Raw genomic sequence first — 18,678 nt, forward strand, 5'->3', positions numbered from 1 at the left:
CGGCTTTTCGAATCTATATTACATACAACTTCTCATCTAATAATGAACAATTAAAATTTGTTTTTGTTCGAAAATTTAAGCATCTGGAATAGTTTCCAGACCATTTAGTTTATATGCAGATCCTGTTAACCGTTCATCTCTAAGATACTGTCTACAAAGTTCTGGTGTGTCGAGGGATCTCCGGAAATGATTTCCATGAACTACTTGGCTCATTACATAAAGTGCTCCATGGGGCAAAGCCATTAAGCTAAGAATTATACCCATACTAGGTAGTATTTCAAACCACATAATGAATTGTTTAAAATTAGTCCCTGTAAATTTCGAATATATTAGAACCAATTTATTTCTTTAGTGTTTTATTTCACCTTAAACACAATTAGGTTTTGAGTATTTTTTTCAATTTTATTTTGTATTAGACAATTATCTAACCTTCAGTTCATAGAACTGTCATAAGTTTGACATAATGCATAGATAACACAGAACTTTATACTCACTTTATGGCCTCACCTAAGAAAAATAATAAAAAAAAGAATTCAATACTATTTCAAAATATTTAATGAATCATTCATTTTTGGTATATAAGCCAAGAAAATATTCGAATGATACGCTTCTTATAACAATATTATACAATTAAGGTTAAAAAAAATAAATATTATTAATAAAAAATAAGACTAGCTTCATTCTTAATTTTCTATTATTAATTGATTATGAGAATCAATTGGGTTTGATTAACCCTTTGGAGCCCAAATTTCCAATTCCATTGATCTCGAAAGGGTGAAAAATAGCTTTAACTTTGCAGGACATCACAGAAAAAGCTCAACAAGATGCTTTTTATTTTGAATATATTTTTATGCCTTTCTTAACAAGCTTCCTCAAACAGAAGATTGTTTGAAAGAAAATTTATATAAAAAAATTCACATCATTACTAGGTATTTTACAATATGACTGAGAAATAAAGAAAAGTAAGCCAGATTAACATTAAAATTGAACTCAATATTTCTTCTTCTCCGAGATTTATAATAAAGAAAACAGTACGAATATCACTTTGCAACCATAACATATTCCACAAAAAAATTTGGGCAAACCACGTTTTTCCCCCAATTAAGCTAGAAATGTGAAAGATATGGAAGAAACTTGCAAAACGATGGTTAACAAATTTTAAACTGTGAAATCCGAATTAATAATTGATGTAATAAACTTGTCATCAAACAATTACCACTTGTTGTAAGCATTAAAATTATTACCCTGCTGAGGATATCTAGGTGCAGGTGGAAAGCTATTTTGCCGATTACCATAATTAACATTTCCCCCCATTTTATTAGCCTGACCACCTCTTGGATTTCCAAAACCGCCTCTATAGTCATTCGTTTTATTTCTGGAGTCCTCAACGGTGCTTTTACTATTTCCTTGAGAAGCTCTAGCATCTCTGAAATCATTTCCCCTTATATTTGATGGTCCACCTCGGTAATTGCTCGGAGCGCCTCTATAATCATTCGGGGAGTCTCTGTAATCATTCGGAGCATCACTGTAATCGTTCAGAGCATCTCTATAATCATCTGGAGCGTCTCTATAATCATTTGAATCATCTCTATAATCATTCGGTGCATCTCTATAACTAGTCGGAGCATCTCTGTAATTATTCGGTGCATCTCTGTAACTATTCGGTGCTTCTCTGTAACTATTCGGAGCGTCTCTGTAACTACTCGGTGCCTCCCTGTAACTATTCGGTGAATCTCTGTAACTGCTCGGTGCGTCTCTGTAATTATTTGGAGCGTCTCTGTAATCTGTAGAAGTCCTGAAATTGCCCACACCGCCCCTAACGTCAGATGTCCCCGCTCTAAAGTCGGAAGTCCTAGGCTCGAGATCACCTCTGCTACCACCGCTCAACTCGAAATTGTTACCCCCAGTTCGGAATTTGTCAGGGAACGGGCCACCCTTTGCAGGAAACTGATTGTTAGAGAACAGTGGTAACTGTTTGTCTTGAATGGCAGTTCCTCTGATTGGATTCCTTTGCAAGTTCGTGAATGGTAGATTTGTATTTGATTGGGGTATCCTTTCCGGAAACGGTGAATTTGAAGATCGAGGTAAATCGGAATAACCTGGAAAAACGCAACGTCGCATAATTATGATAGCTTATATTGACTTTAGAGTAATGAACAGTAGTGGATGAGAATAAAATCGAGGAATAAAAGAAAAAAAGGTAGATTGGAAAGAGATAGAAATCTAACTTTTTGTAAAGTTACGGCGCTTGAGCACTATGTATATGTTTGTCATATATGTCACTAGTGACATTTGTGTAGCACTTCTAATGTCACCAAGATGCATAGAAAACCTGGTGTGTTTACTGATTCGATTTTATTTCAGACTTTTTGAGAGACCCACCAGTTGCTTTGGTGTTCTGCTTCACCAGAGTTCTGTAAGGGGGCGCTCTTCAAAAATTTTCGAATTCCCGTTATCTGCCAGGTGCCGTTTAAAGAGGAAATACTGATTTTAGATACTGCAAACATTCACAATAAATTACAATTCAGTTCATATCGAATTTTTACTCAAATGAATGGAATATAATGACAGACCATAGAATATAAAATATTATTGTTCTGGGGGTAATTACACAGTGTTCCTAAATTGAATATACAAATGAAAATGACAGATTTCCAGATCATTTAAAAAAAAAAAGTCCTATAATATGAGTCCCCAAATTTTGATATACATGTGTTAAAGTTTAAGTTTTTTTCTCGTATAATCTTCCCTTCACAAGATATTTAATTTGAATTGGCCATAGATATTCCAGTTTAAAGTTTTCACTATGTGATATGCTAATTTTGAATGCAAATCTACAGGGTGATATATTTTCTGGAAGAATGCCTGCTTCCTTCCTCCAAAACTATATTTTGGTGAATGGCTGTTAGTTTAGAAAAATGTAGAAAAAAACTCTGGTCCAGTACTACACTTTTTGGTTTGTTATAGTTTTGTCGTATCTGCTATCGATTTCGAGAAAAAATCTCTAGTAATCCCCAGGAAAATCCAAATTATTATAAAGATCAAGCTAGTAAGCTCTAATGAATGCATTAATTATAAGTTTTGGTATTTATTTACCCAATCTGTAGCGAAGATTAATAAATATTTGATAAACTGATATAAGCATCACAAAAAGTACGACACACTAGAAACAACCTGTATATTGAAAGCAAAGCGTTTGGGTGCTCATATTCATGAAACTTTTTTTTCTCAAAATTATCCAAGTAATTTCTCATTTTCCTTCGTAACTCTAATTTGAGAACACCCAGGATAAGATAAGAACAACCGAATTAGTAATAAAAAAAATATTTTGAGTAATTTGGTTCAAACTTCGTTATCTAACTTCTTTTTTTAACATTACAGATATGAGTAAAAGTTGTCGTCAAAAATTTGGTTTTCGATTATCCCCCCAAAGAAAAAAAAGATCTACGCCCTTGGTTCACAAGAGTCGAGAATTGAGAGAAATGTCAAATGTAAACGATGTATGCGCCATCTGAAAAGACACGATCCTTCGAAATCAAGTAGGTATAAATCTGAAAAATCTCCTGTTTTGTCTGAAAGTTATACATGTATAAGTAGACCCACCAGGTTTTCTATGCATCTCAAATGTCACTAAGTATGTTATGTCATAGAGCTGGTTAGAAAAAATACTAACAAGAAAATATCAGTGTCACCAACTTAAACAGTTCATGTTCCCATCATCAGATATTGATAATTTTCTTTTCATAGAATAATCTTACCTAGAGGTTTATCCATCAGTCTGCTACTTGAAGGTCCTTGAGGTCTGACATCATCTTTCACATCTTGCGGTATTGGACCTATATTGAACTCGTCGTAAGACTTGTTCGGTTGACCTTTCACAGTTTTACTTTTTTGATCTCTCTGACCCGCAATGTCGAAGTCATTGTAAGGATTTCTCGAACTGTTTGTAGGAGCCGAGGGGACAATGCTTGGTTTTAAAGGTTGTATCGGAATGTTCAACTTCAGTTCCGGCTGACGTTCTTGTTGTTGTTGAACCGCCTGGGCCTTATTGGTTAGGCTTTGAACATTGCCAAGTATATTTCCTGAAATTTTCAATAATTCCAGTTTGAATTTTTCCCAGAGGTTATTTTCGAATTTTATGTTGTGGAAAACACCGAACATAATTTATCTACTTTCTAAAGTTCGAACATGCACATTTCTAGGTTTGGTTTACCCAAAAATTTACTGTCTGTACATATAGGTTCAAAATCGATCAGAAAGAATTGCAAATTCAAATTGCCATAAACTTGTTAAAGTTGCTGTGAAAACGAATCTATATATAGTTTTTCAATAGAAATGGGAGGATCTTTCTATGATTGAGTGGCATAACCTATAAATGACATAAGAAATGTCAAAAAATCATTCTCAACGTTGCCATTATAACCATTTTGAATCATTTCATTCCTATTGGAAAACCCTTTAATAGTGCTATCCGAATAAACTTACCAAGACTCGACATGCTCATTGTGATTCCACTCAGAGAATTCGCAACGTCAACTGAACTGATGGGAATATTAGAAATCAAATTTATTTTTTCCTTGTTGGTGGTTGTGACACTAGAAACAACTGGTGAATTTGTTGTTGTTGTTGTTGATGATTGAGAAACGGTTTTGTTCAAAGAACTCATCAAGGAAGTAATAAAAGCTTTTGCATCGTCCAGGTTTTTATTTTCCAAGTTCTTATGTTCCAATCTCTTCTGTTCCTTCTCGTTCTCTATCACTTTTTGTGACACAGCTTTCGCAACATCGTCAAACGAATATTCATCTTCAGAGTCTATACTGATAAGTTCCAAATTATTTAAATCCTTTTTATCTTCCTTAATTTCGTCATTTCTCTTTTCACTACTTTCTTTGTTGGTAAAATCCTCTATCTTTGCCGTAGATGGACTGTATTTTCCCGTATTATCCTTGTCATCAGTGCTTTCGGAAAGATTCACGAATTTTCTCAATTTCTCAACTCTTTCTGGTTCCCTTGCCTCGAGTTTCTTCAAGTAATTTATAAGACCGACCTGCTCATCACTCGAGAGGTCCTTGAAGTTTTGCAATAGTGTCTCCAAATCAGAATCAGATAATCCTTCCATATTTATTGTACTTTTATCTTGGGAACTACTCGAAACTTCTATGTCCTCCTCAAGTTTATGAACGGTTTCTTTTTCTTCTTTTGGTTCAGGCTGCACCTTTGGTTCAGGTTCCACCTTCGGTTCAATAGTCGGTTTAGTCTCTTTTGGTTGCGAGGCGGCTAATTTTTCTAAGAAACTTGCCGTTGTCAAAGGCTCCGAGCTATTCTTTTGCGCCTCAGCTATACCAACCTAAAATTTTTCATTATTTATTACGTTAAATTAATAATTGAATTAAAAATTAATACGTTTATTACGTATGAACTAGCTATTTAATCTTGTAGAGTTTTCTCCGCACAGTTAGGCCCAGTTTCACCAAACAGCACTTGATCCCAGATTGATTAAACTCCGCTTGTTACTAAAGCAGGCTTAACAGTGTTTTCTGTTTCACCATGCATCAACCCGTCCGAAGATGATCGCGATTAACCAAATCGCGATTATATAGTCAAACCATTTGGCAACGTTGTGAACAAAAAGTTATATAGTGTTCTGTATCGTATTAGCAGTGATGACCACCATTGGCGCTAGGTGTCAGGTGTCATTCATTCATAACTCATAACATTTCAAATCATTTGTCATCTTGTAAACAAAGACAAAGTTAATTTTTGCCGAAAATGTCGAGTGATGTGCTTCGAAATGTCGGAAACTTGCAGAAGTTAAAAAGAAATTATCCCATTTCACAAAACCACACATTCTGGAAAAAAACTATATAAGTAATTTTATTAACTTATTTATTTTTATTAACAAGTTTAACTGCTTCTTAAATAATATTTCAATCAAACATATCAATAAATTATTCTTTGCAATAAATTTCATAAAACACAAAAACAAAGTTTACTTGTATGTTAAATGGGAAATATTGAGCCTATACATATAGTCAAATTTTGATAAAATTTACCCAAAAATTAGAAATTTCCGGAAAAATAATTACATAGACAAGAGTTTCACACTGATAAATAATTATTAATCTCAACTTGAAAGGTTATAATCCTCCGAAAATGGCCGATTAGTTCTAAATCGCGATTGGTCGATTAAATGGCGCTTTGGAGTGTGGTGAAACGCTACATTACATTAATGGTGATCTAAGGCCTCACTTAAGAGCCAAGTCTAGATTAAAGCATTTGGTGAAACTGGGCCTTAATAAAATATTTTGGTATCAAACTAAAGAATATCATTCTCGAAAGATGAGGACATCGATAAATAAATTCTCAATATGATACAATTTAATATGGTCATAATGGCAACACTGTATTATTTTTTGACATTTCTTACACAGTGTTGCCATTATAAGCATCTTAAATGGCATAATTCATTGGAAAACCCTATATTAAGCCTTTTTACTTACCACTGCATTTATGAGTTCTTCGAGTTCACTTTGAGTAACATCCGTCTTTCCCTGAGCTATCAAAGCATTAGCTATCTGTCTAGCTATTTTTCCCTTGTCTACTTTTCCAATACCAGGTACGACTACCGGTTTTTTCGGCATTTCTTCTTCCTTCTGCTTTTTCCTTTCTCCAGCTTCATGAATCAGACTTGCCGTTTTTCTAATGGCAGTTTTAAAGGCCTTCTCCTGAATCCAATCCACCAAACCTGCCTGAAGTTGTCCTGTAATATAGAAAAGTGTAAACGAGAATTGGTAAACTTCATCAAAACGCAAAAGTTACCTTTCAGCTTCTCCTTTACAGTTTCGAACAGCACGCAGTTCATTTCGCTGTCCAACAGTTCTTCGGAACTGTTCGGCACCTTTTTCTCCATGGCCAAGGCTTGGGAAAGCAGGTCGATGACTTTGGGTCCTAGAGAACCTAACTTCTCCTCTAAAGCTGTCAGTAGTCTCAAAACGGCAACTATGTTAACGTCACCATCGTCTTCGATTGGTTCCGATATCTCTGAATACGATGGAGGTTCCGGAGTCAAAACGGGTTTTCTTGTTACGTCCCTCAGAATTTTTGGGGGAGCGTACGGATTCGAATTGAAACCGGGGTGAAGATCGTGCTCCCAAGGATACTCCCTACCCCTGTACGGTCTGTCCCAGTGTTTTTCGTCATAATCCCTACGTCTCTCTCTGAAAACAGATTAGAAAAAATCGTATTTTGTTCTCACACTGATCTACACATATGGTATGCTCCGTATATCACCTTGGTTACTATGGTCGGTAAGTTGGCGGTCCGTATATGTCAAATTCCTCAGAAACCGGTGACTATTTCCTCAAATTTCGGTGAGTTATGTGTCACCAGAGCAACTGTACTTTTATTCTGGTTAGGTTCGGTAACCACGCCCACTCCGGTTGGCAGTTGTCATTTTAATTTTCAGGTTATTGTTTATGAATATTTTCCATGACATCTGACACTCAAAAACTTTATCATTTAAATTATGAAACAAATACCCTTCAGAGTCATTAAGAACTATTAGTTATTTACAAATTAAAAGAGATAAACCATTTATAACACACAAAAAAATGATCTACCACAGCTTGATCTCCTCCAGACTGAGATACCTCATTAATTGTTGGGGAAATGCATCAAATACATTATTAACAAGGCTACAAGTGTTCCAAAATAGAACTATAAAGATATTATTGAACTATGGCATGTTAACACCTACATCAATATTATATAAGGACACTAAACTTTTGGACATTCATAACCTAAAGAAATTGGAACAAGTTAAACTGATTCATGGCGTGACGAACAATTATATAAAGTCAAATTATAGATTTACACTAGTACAGGATGTGCATAGTTATAACAGATAGAGGTACCATCAGAAGTGAACTCAGGTTTACAAAGAAAGCCCAGGACTCCCCAATTTACCGAGCAATAGAAGCATTCAACCAAATACCACCAGAAATAAAGTATATAAGAACTAAAAAAAACTTTAATATTAAGCTCAAGTTGTACCTGAAACATTTATTTTGTGCAGTTTAACTTTGTTGTTGTTTTGAATATTATATAGTATTATTTTTTTGTATATTGTTAAATAGGCCTTGTCACCAGTACTTGTACTGTATTAGAGGTCAAGAATAAAGAAGTAAATAAATAAATAAAAAATAACCTCCAAAATTCTGTCAATGAGAAATTTAGTTGATCATTGACAAGTGTCAAAGGGTTCGTAAATACGAAGCAGGTTACCTCTAACATTGAAAACCACTAGTAACCGCTCTGAAATTCTCGGCGATATACGCACCATACCCTATAAGAAATAACCAAAAAAAAAGGCACGCCAATTCTAGACACTATTTCAACAGTGTACTCACCTTTCCCTTTCCCAACTGATCTCTCTCGACTTGCCCCTCGATGATCTCGATCTTTCCTCGGACCTCTCCCTCGTCCTCTCGAACCTGTCCCTCGGAGGGGACAATTTATCCTCCCTGAGCCTAGTAGGGGGCGAAGGGGCCTTGTGATAAAACGGCGAGCCTTTCCTTCGTGAAAGCGGAGACAGCTGTCTCTTCGGAGATTCTTTCTTTCTCGATGGGGGCGACTCCCTTCGGGACGAGACCAGGGACTCCTTTCGTCGAGATAGAGGAGAGTCTCTACGACGAGTGGGTGGAGAACGCTCCCTGCGACGATAAGATGGCGGAGAGGGGGAATTCTTTTGGCGGGAAGGGGAGGGGCTGCGTTTCCTGACAGGCGACCGCCTTCGGAACTGGGGAGAGTGATCTCTCTTCTTGACCGGTGATCTGGATCGGTTTCTTCCCTTCAAGACCAAATCTTCTTCGGTATCATCGATCACTATTACCTGTAAAGATGACTTTTTGTGAATATAAAGTCGACAACAGGTCTTAAAATAAATAACAGAAGAGAAGAAACACCAATGTTTTTTTTTTTTTTTTCATCCTATGATTACATTAATGTGTGCACATGTATTTTACTTTGTATCTTTCTGTTTAATTGTAAATTGGCTTGCCGTTTAATAAATAAATAAATAAAAATAAATAAATGAAATAGTCCCTCAGCGCCAGATTACCGGCAATAGATGGTATTAGGCCAATTGAAAAGTCCCCGGACTGATGCACAGATGGCGGTGCTAGTATTTAATCCATATGATTTTTAGTTAGTACCAACCTTCAAATGATACGTGTCAAAATTTGACAGCAGTCCGACCATTAGTTTGTGAAATATTGCGTTGTGAGTGTAGCTACTTTTGTTATTTGAAAAAAGATGGAAAAAAAAAGGATTTCGTGTGCTTTTTTATTGCTTTTTGAAGGGAACAAATACAGTTGAAGCAAAATCTTGGCTTGACGAAGAGTTTCCGGCGTCTGTACCAAGAAAATCAACCATCATTGATTGGTATGCTAAGTTTAAACGTGGTATAATGAGCAACGAAGACGGCGAACGCAGTGGACGACGAAAAAATCAAAAAAGTTCATAAAATAATTTTGAATGGCCGTAAAGTGGAGTTGATCGAGAAGCAGACATTGTGAAGATATCATCTAAACGTGTATATCTTATCATTCACGAATATTTGTACAGGAGAAAGCTGTGTGCAAAATGGGTGCCGCGCGAGATCACAACCGATCAAAAGCAACAACGTGTTAATGATTCTGAGAATCGTTTGAAGCTGTTTAAGTGCAAAAAACCTGAATTTTTTCGTCGATATGTGACAATGGATTAAACATGGCTCCATCATTTCATTCCGGAGTCCAATTGACAGTCAGCTGAGTGGACTACACACATGAATCGAATCCAAAGCGAAGAAAAACACAACAGTCAGCTGGCAATGTAATGGCATCAGTATTCTGGGATGCGCAAGGTATAATATTCATTTATTACCACTTAAAGGACTAGACCATCAACAGCGATTATTATATAGCGTTATTGGCTCGTTTTAAGGATGAAATTGTTAAATAACAGCCTCATTTGAAGAATAAAAAGGTGCCAATGAAGAAGTAATCGCCGAAACTGAGGCTTATTTCGAAGTCAAAAGTAAATCATACCACAAAAATGGTAACGAGAAGGTAGAAGATCGCTATATCGCCCTCGAAGGCAACTATGTTGAATAATCGAATTTTGGCAAAAAAATGTGTTTTACTATGTTAGACCGGGGACTTTTCAATTGGCCTGTTAAAATATATTTACCTCGGGATCGTTATCGGGTTGGGCAGCCGTAGGGGTAGGTTTATAGCTTGCACCTTGGGCTTTTCGCCTCTCTCCAATCCTGAACGAGATCGGAGCCGGTTCTTCTCCAAGGCCTAATCTCTTTCTCAGGGCGGCTTTGCTGGATACTATTTCTTCTTTATGCAATTCCAACATTCGTTTATTCCAACACTCGATCCATTCCGGTTTGAAATCGTGTGTAGAGGCATTCTTCCCCTCTGCCTGCAATTCCTTGTACCTGAACGAGTTCGGAAATATCTCAAATGAAATCATCAAAAATGTCGGCAGTTGGGATTATTTTCAATGTCGATAGATGGAAAGGTTTTTTTTTAAACTATCGAATACATACCTGGCATTCCAGAATTTTTTCCACTCGTCATTATACTTGGGATGTTTCTCGGGATTCTCCTTGTGCTTCTTCAGAACTATCTCCATCTGATTATCTATGGCTTTGGCCAATCTTTTGTACTCCTCCATTTTCTCAACCTTTTCATCCCTGGTCCTCTCAATTACAGGTTGCGGCCTATCTTTCCGGTAGCTCGACTTTTGCCAAGGCATGTTGCCTTCTCTTTTTGTGTATTGACTTCTCTCGACCGGGGGCCTCCTGAAACTAATGTAACTATTCTTATTGAATGCCATTTTCAAACATCGCAATTCAAAACTGCCGAAATTGTAATGATACCAATAGCAAGCAGAAGTAATCACAATGTCTCATCTTTTAAGCCTATAATCTTGTCAATTCTGTCGGAAATCCTCGAAAAGCTAATCTACAGAAAAAGGACTTTGTTGTCCAGTGAGGGGATCTCTGAATTTTTTTTTCAGACTCAATTTTTGAGAGAATAAATTTAGAGAAAACCGCAGCAACTTTTAAGCTTCCTTCAAAGATGACTTTCTAATAAAGCGGTCTTTACTGAAAGAAGCCTTTCGCATGGATTATGAAACTGGTCCTTAACAAAAAAAAAAACTTACATCTCATTGTATTTGATCGGTTTTTTAGGAGATTTGACATCAAAGTCTTCTAGATCACTACTAGAAACATCAGACACAGGGGAAAGAGATCTTCTTTTCGATTTATTTTCAGCTGGCATTTTTGGTTTCTTCATAGGTTTGGCAACAACAGGTGGGGACGGACTCTTCCTTTTCATTGGTTTACTTATAACTGCTGTTGTTGTTACAATACCTTTTGGTACTGAAAGAAATGTTTTATGAAACAACTATTCTCAAACTCGAAAATTTCAAATAACTGCAGAAAAAACTAATTATTATTGATTAATTATGTACTCACTCTCGTGAACTCTGGTCAGCTCCTCTTTTGTAACTACATTCTCAAATGTTTGGCCTGATAATTCGCTGAAATGTTTTGCTTTGGCGACCATCTCCACATAGTACATTTGATCCTTGCTGTATTTAGCGTTTTCCACTTGTATGGGTTTCAAACGTCCGAATGTCGCTTCTATGGCCTCGACAATCTTGAGAAGTCCATTCTGCCAATTTCTCTTATACCCCTTCACCATATACGGTGCTATATGGCGATACGCAGTCGGAAAGTGTTTTTGCAAATACTAAAACATAAAATCGATATTAATAACCAGAAATATACCATAAATCGTCTATTTACAGTCAACTGATGATTATAACTCGCCAGATGTGTCAAAATTGTTCGGGGATCCCCCTTCTTATGGCAAAGGATGCACATATACGCAGGCTCCTTAGAAGGGTCATAATCTATAAGCTCCAACAAGTATTCCAATCCAACCAAAGGTCCTGCATTGAATTTATCCAAACGTTCCTAAAATACAAAATTTATGAATAACCCTCAAGACTCGTTTGTCTAGAATATATTACCTGAATAATTGTTTGCGATGGCTCAACCTCCCCCTCAAAACCTGGAGGTAAAGGCTCGCCAGGGGCAATAACAACTTCAATTCCAGGACCCTTGGCCGATTTTCCATTTCCTTCGTTATCCCTGTGGTCGTCATCGTTTTTGCCAAGTTTCAATCTCGACACGTGTCTTTTACCAAGTTCGTGATTAAAAACTTGCCCAAAAACAGGCCTTTCGCATACTCTACAGAACCAGTGCGGTGCTCCTTGTACATATTCCAGCAAGAAGATATTGCCGTAGGTTCCATTAGGTAGAAAGGCCTTCTTCGACAGTGCTTGTTCCTCTACGGCGTCCTAGATCAAGCGAATTATCAGTTGAATATCGACTACAAATTTTTTTTATTCTACGAAGACGAAACGGATCAATAGTTTCATTTTGTTTTGTGGAATTCGATTTCGTCTTTAGAATTTTCCTAATACGATAATGAAGTCCGAATGGGTGTTTCAAATGAGATAATAATCTATTCTACTTCATATAAAACAATGAAGTAAATTCCATGAGCAAGCGCTTCAAATTATTATTATTTCAGATAATTTCACTATAGTTTCTGTTGGAGAATAACCAACTTTTGATAATTATACTTTGCTATTTTCAAAATGAAATTCGCTTCATATATCCTCCCATCTAGGATTCTCTAATGACTGAGTTGAACCAAATTTGGCTCAAATCATTTTGTGTATTTCAATTAGAAGAAATTAAACTCACTATTTCAGACAATATCAAAAATATGATATTGCACAACCTCTTTTTGTGGTTGCATTATTTTGTAGTTGTCACAAAACATTTCACTTACACCACCCGAAGAATGTTGTGAACAAGTTTCATAACATAATTTGAAAATGATCCGACATTGAACTTTTCAAGTGTAATTTCACCGTTCTAGATTTATAATCAAGGAAATAATTTGTTTACGATATCAGGAAGAGTATTTTGTAGTAAATGTGTTAAGTGTAGCTATAATACAACATTTGAATAAAAAGGTTTGGAAACCTTCAGATGATTCTTTTTATTGGTGTACCTGAAGCAAAATGCCTTTCAGTAATCTTCATTTGGATGATTTCTTCGGAAAAATATGATTTAAAAAAATCTTTATCATTTATTTAGGTGTTACCGGAGGATTGTATACTTGGCTTCTTTCAGTTTATCACAATGAACAACACCAAATGAGAGTAGCTGAATAACTAGCCAAAGTTTAACACACATCAAAGTAGTGGTTAGTGACAGTTCAGAGAGGTTACATTCTCTATGAAATAATAATCAAAATCATATTGGTAACAGTAACACCAAGTATTACTTACCTTTGAAATTACAAGAAATTATAAGAAAATTTCTACAGTACGATTGAAACAAGTAGTTTACCTTTTTGGTCGGTTTGAACTCGGTTTGATATTCTTGAGTACAAACTGGGTCGTCCTCTGTTCCTGGTGCAGCAGGCTCCATTTTCACTGTATCACTATCACTTCACACAAATCGTAGATATCTTTCAATTCCTGTGAAATTACAATTAAACCATTAGATATGTAAGTTGAGACAAATCCTGTAGAAGGAATTAAGCTGACATACCAGAACTTACTATAACCGAACTTACCTTCAGATTAATCCCATCAATTTATACTTTTTCAACGCTATATCACTTTTAGATCGGGAATACCGTAATAAGTCAAATTTGAGACTATGTATCAGTACCAACTATTTATTTTCACAGGTAAAGATACTTTCAGTTCATATTTTCGTAAAGATTCATATACAAATTAGATTAAGTGAGAGGTATATTCACTAGGGATATATGAAAAACTCACAATATCGAGTGAGGAATTCAACTTACCTTAATGAAAGATGTGAAGAGAAGAGCTCATTATTCATTAACTCTAAAATGTAATATCTGTAATGTAATAAATATCTTGCATTCGATTCATTCAATATCAGCAGATAATCATTCCAAACAGCGAAATGGCAGAATAAAAGCATAAATGCCATAAATGTCAATTGTCAAGTTCACCAAGTTCACAAGATTGTCAAAATCTGTCACAGTAAGCTGTGTGAAGTTAACTGTCATATTCCGCTATCAGAAATACCGAAGATACCCGAAAGAGTGCTGGTCCCAGTGGCGTGTATCACAGTTTTGATGCAGCTTATTATAGGAATTCTAAATTTGATGGTACTAGAAATTCCCATGTTTAAAACTATTAATTTACAACTTGAAAAAGTTTAGATAGTTCCTACAACAATCCAAATTGTAAATTTTCAGGCGAATTGGTTATTGAAAGAAGAGTCCACATAAAAATATTGGTGTGTTGTTATCAAACTCGAAAATCGTATTTAATGAAAAAACCACATACACTAATGGAAGAAAATCAGTTTCAACCTGAAATTTCAACCGTCAATTCTCCTATTGACGTATGATGAATAGTTTCATGGATATTTGTAAGAATTAACTATAGGGCATAAAGGTTAAAATTTCATTTTCAGAGTGTTGTTGAGTGACTCCACTGTTTTAAATGCAAGATTCTCCGATATTACCATTTATTCCATTCCATTAATTAATTCAAATCTATGCTTCAAAACACGCCACTGAGCTCTTGCTCTCGTTCGGGTATCTTCGGCAATTCTGACAACGTAATGCTGCTAGCTACTTCACACCGCTGTCAAAGACCTTTTGTTATGATTTCTGATGAATTCTAAGAATCTATGTTCCCTTGTTCGAGAGGTGGTATGACGAATGATAACATTGGTTTCAATTCAAATTGGTTTGTTCAATAAGACACCCATTATAATTACATCCAAACTCAAATACAATAAATACAAACTTTTCGAAAATGATTTCTGCAATAGATGAATCAATTGATTATAACTGCAATAGTGATGATACCTCTGAGGAAGAGGATGAAGATGAGCTTACTAAAATTATACCACCCCAAGGTATATAAAAATTGTTAGATACACATAAATTAAAAAAGCAAAAACTGATATATAACAACGTTAGTCGTAAATTGCTAACTTATTTGCATTATTTGAACTGTTACAGTTGAGGATACAAATGAAACTTTCAAAGCTAGATATGTCCTGGGTATCCTAGGATTTCTAGGTTTCGCAAATGTTTATGCTATGAGGGTAAACTTGTCTGTAGCTATCGTAGCTATGGTTAATCAGACAGCATTTCCAGAGCCAGTTAACAATAATACATTTGAACATTGTCCAATACCAAATACTACAAATTCCACAATTCCAGATGTGAGTACAAATTATAATGATCGCAGCAAAAGAATGAAATTCATCTGACATAACTATCATTCCAGAAACCTGGGGAATTTATATGGAATGAGGAAACACAGGGTTTAGTTCTAGGTTCATTCTTCTATGGTTATGTTTGTACACAAATACCAGGGGGAAGATTAGCTGAGGTATTTGGAGGAAAATTTGTTTACGGTATAGGGGTGTTGATTACCTCATTATTCACTATTCTTAGCCCCATAGCTGCACGAATCAATTTCTCTCTTTTCATATTTGTTAGAATTCTAGAAGGAATGGGTGAGGTTAGTAGTTCAAACTTTATACTTGGAACTGTACTGATTGATCATTGTTTAAGGGGGTTACTTTTCCTGCAATGCATGCAATGTTAGCCAGGTGGATCCCTCCATTGGAAAGAAGTAGATTTGCTGCCTACGTTTATGCAGGTATAATAAATTAAAGGTTTCTTTTTAATGAAAGTAGGCATTCTTGAATGGCTTTATCTTCTAGTTTATTACTGTGGCTTAAATATTTCATTACATTGGGAAAACTGTTTTAGGTTCAAACTTTGGCACAATTATATCTCTACCTCTGTCCGGATGGTTATGTTCCTTAGATTATATGGGCGGTTGGCCCCTTTCGTTTTATCTATTTGGTATATTAGGAGTAGTCTGGTTATTTTTCTGGATGTACTTCATTTACGACACTCCCACTGTACATCCTAGGATAGACAGGAAAGAACAAACATATATTTTAGCCAGTTTAGGACCACAGGTACTATATTATCCTGTAAGGCCCATCCAATACGCTAATTTTTTAATCCATTCAGGATGAAGATGACAATTCGCCCATACCTTGGTGTAGTATGTTGACTTCCTTGCCCTTATGGGCTATCTTGGTCACCATGTGCGGGAATTCCTGGGCCTTTTACACCCAACTCACAGAGCTCCCGAAATACATGAGCCAAATTTTACATTTTGACATACAACAGGTGAGTATCGCAGATCTAATCCTGAATAATTTGGATAATGATGATATTTCAGAACGCAATATTGTCAGCAATACCATACTTGACCAGTTGGTGGTTTGGTATTTTGGCCAGTATATTTGCTGACTGGTTATTGAGGAAAGGTTATTTGTCGTTATCAATGTCGTACAAAATATTCAATTCAATAGGTGAGTCCCTTTTTTTTTTCGATGTTCATATGCAGGATATTCCTAAATTGGTGGTTCAAATGAAGAGAGGTGATTTGTTGGACAATATCCAAAAAAAGGGAACACAAACACATTTTTTTGCACTTCTCACTTTCCATGTATACCTTCAATTAATAAATAAATTAATTTCACGGCCTTCAGACAATTTTTCAATTATGGAAAAAGTACCTCCTCGAGCGGGACTCGAACCCGCAACATCCGAATAACTAGTCAAACCACTAAGCCATCAAGCGTCGGATTAGTTATTCGGAGGTTGCGGGTTCGAGTCCCGCTCGAGGAGGTATTTTTTCAGAATTGAAAATTTATCTGAATACCGTGAAATTAATTTCATTTTCAAAATATCTGCATATTGGCTTATTTAATTTTTTTTTTACGAATAACCTTCAAATTTGACTTTTAGGTAGTATAATTCCATCCCTTGGGCTCTTAGGGGTAGCTTACGTTGGATGTGACAGAATTTATACACAACTTCTGCTAGCTATTCCAGGAGCTTTTGCTGGAGCGAATTATGCAGGTAATCAAATGAACCACATCGCTCTCAGTCCTAAATATGCTGGAACGATGTATGGGATTACCAATGCTGCAGCCAATATGTGTGGTTTCTTAGCCCCATATGTCATTGGCTTGATTATAGAAGATCGGGTAAGAAATTAATTATATTATTTCCTATAAGTTGAATATTGGCTTTTAAATTAGATCCTGACAGAAAAATACTCTGCCAGTGAGTATAATAATTACTTCCTCATCCTTTCTTCCTAAAAAAAATCAACCCTCTGCTGTATTTTTGGTCTTGTAACGCTAATATCTTCTGAGAAGTCCTAATTTGCTGAAATACTTATGGAATCATTTATGTTCCAACCCGAAATACTATACCAAATTTCATCAAAATCAGATAAGTAGAAAGGGTTATATTGAGGTTAAGGAATTTTACATTCACATCGAACTACCAAGACAACTATATATATAAATTGTCAGGTTGATTTGACACTTGAAAGCTAAAATAACTATTCTTTTAAAATTACCAATAGAACAACATTGTTTCATTTAACTATCTAATTAGATCAAGCAGAAACGAAGTGAAACCTCAAATTAATTCTATTATTCATGTCAATTTAAATAATAACATAACCTCTCCAAATCCACGATTCATATTGGACTATCATTGGTCGCAAGAATCGATCCTGCAATGTGATTGGCGCACCTTGATGCATTCATAAACACAAGTAGACACGATTCAAGGTCACAAAAACGTCTGCAACGATTTCCTTTGTTAATACAGAGAGTGAAATATTGGTTAGTTATCTGATGTAGTTGTAAGACAAAGTTAATAACAAATTAAATGAAGTAAAGTGAAAATTAAAAAAATGTGTTCAAATGTTTAATTTTTTTTTAGGATACTTTAGGACAATGGCAAATTGTATTTTATCTAGCCGCAGGTATCAATATTGGAGCAAACTTATTTTATATAGCATTTGCCAGTGCTAGAGAACAGCCTTGGTCCAGAAACCAAAGACTTGGCACGATTAACTGACAGGCACTATACTTAGCTGTGCTTGTCGATGATTAAACAAATTTAACTGAAGATCTATATACTATTGTAGATATTAATTATAAGATGAAGTGTTATGTGATATATATAAGAATATACTATATGAAGAAGAATCTTAATGCCGAAGTATTTTTTGTATGAAAATATATATATAATAATTTTTTTAAACAGGAAATTGTGAATAATTTTAAAATACACTCTTGGTAATATTAAATTGAATATCGAAGTACAGACAAATTTGGTTTTATTTGAACATATCTTTATAAATTCTGTTTTTAATAAAAAATTGATTTCCCCTTTCTGCGTATAAGTTGAATTACGGAACTTTTGGAATTATTTAATGAAGTTCTTTTAACAATTTAATTTTTCCAAAAAAGCTTATCATTCCTTATAAAAAAATGTTGATATGATAGATTATATTGATTGTAGTATATTATCCATCTGCGGAGCCAGGTTTCAGTTTCGGGGGGATTTCAAGATTCAGATTATCCACTATAGCTTAGGTCGACAGATGCACGCCAGATCTCCTCTTTTTATTTTAATAAATGGTGTAATC

The 18,678-nt window shown here is 35.4% G+C and overlaps 2 protein-coding genes across 3 annotated transcripts; one reads left to right on the top strand and one right to left on the bottom strand.

Annotated features, from left to right (window-relative positions):
• Position 1: 1 nt before the first annotated feature.
• On the bottom strand, positions 2–14,109 carry LOC123682164 (uncharacterized protein CG7065-like). 2 transcript variants are annotated; one of them, XM_045620612.1, is made up of 15 exons: positions 13,956–14,109; positions 13,490–13,620; positions 12,094–12,423; positions 11,867–12,037; positions 11,534–11,810; positions 11,218–11,437; positions 10,598–10,858; positions 10,231–10,486; positions 8,409–8,890; positions 6,820–7,217; positions 6,501–6,760; positions 4,486–5,347; positions 3,759–4,082; positions 366–2,099; positions 2–311 (listed from the first exon to the last, which is right to left on the bottom strand). In XM_045620612.1, exons 2-14 carry the CDS (start codon positions 13,568–13,570, stop codon positions 1,213–1,215), a joined length of 4,809 nt encoding a protein of 1,602 aa, XP_045476568.1. In that variant the 5' UTR covers positions 13,571–13,620; positions 13,956–14,109; the 3' UTR covers positions 2–311; positions 366–1,212. The 2 variants fall into 2 exon arrangements, with proteins under 2 accessions (XP_045476568.1, XP_045476569.1); XM_045620613.1 differs by lacking the exon at positions 13,490–13,620 and having other exon boundaries at positions 13,956–14,108.
• A 703-nt stretch (positions 14,110–14,812) lies between these two features.
• On the top strand, positions 14,813–18,355 carry LOC123682170 (putative inorganic phosphate cotransporter). Its single transcript, XM_045620621.1, has 9 exons — positions 14,813–15,049; positions 15,156–15,361; positions 15,427–15,663; positions 15,717–15,804; positions 15,918–16,132; positions 16,188–16,349; positions 16,402–16,534; positions 16,974–17,215; positions 17,967–18,355. Exons 1-9 carry the CDS (start codon positions 14,947–14,949, stop codon positions 18,102–18,104), a joined length of 1,524 nt encoding a protein of 507 aa, XP_045476577.1. The 5' UTR covers positions 14,813–14,946; the 3' UTR covers positions 18,105–18,355.
• The last annotated feature ends 323 nt before the right edge of the window (positions 18,356–18,678 follow it).

This window comes from Harmonia axyridis, chromosome 6 (assembly GCF_914767665.1).
Source record: "Harmonia axyridis chromosome 6, icHarAxyr1.1, whole genome shotgun sequence".
Taxonomy (NCBI): domain Eukaryota; kingdom Metazoa; phylum Arthropoda; class Insecta; order Coleoptera; family Coccinellidae; genus Harmonia; species Harmonia axyridis.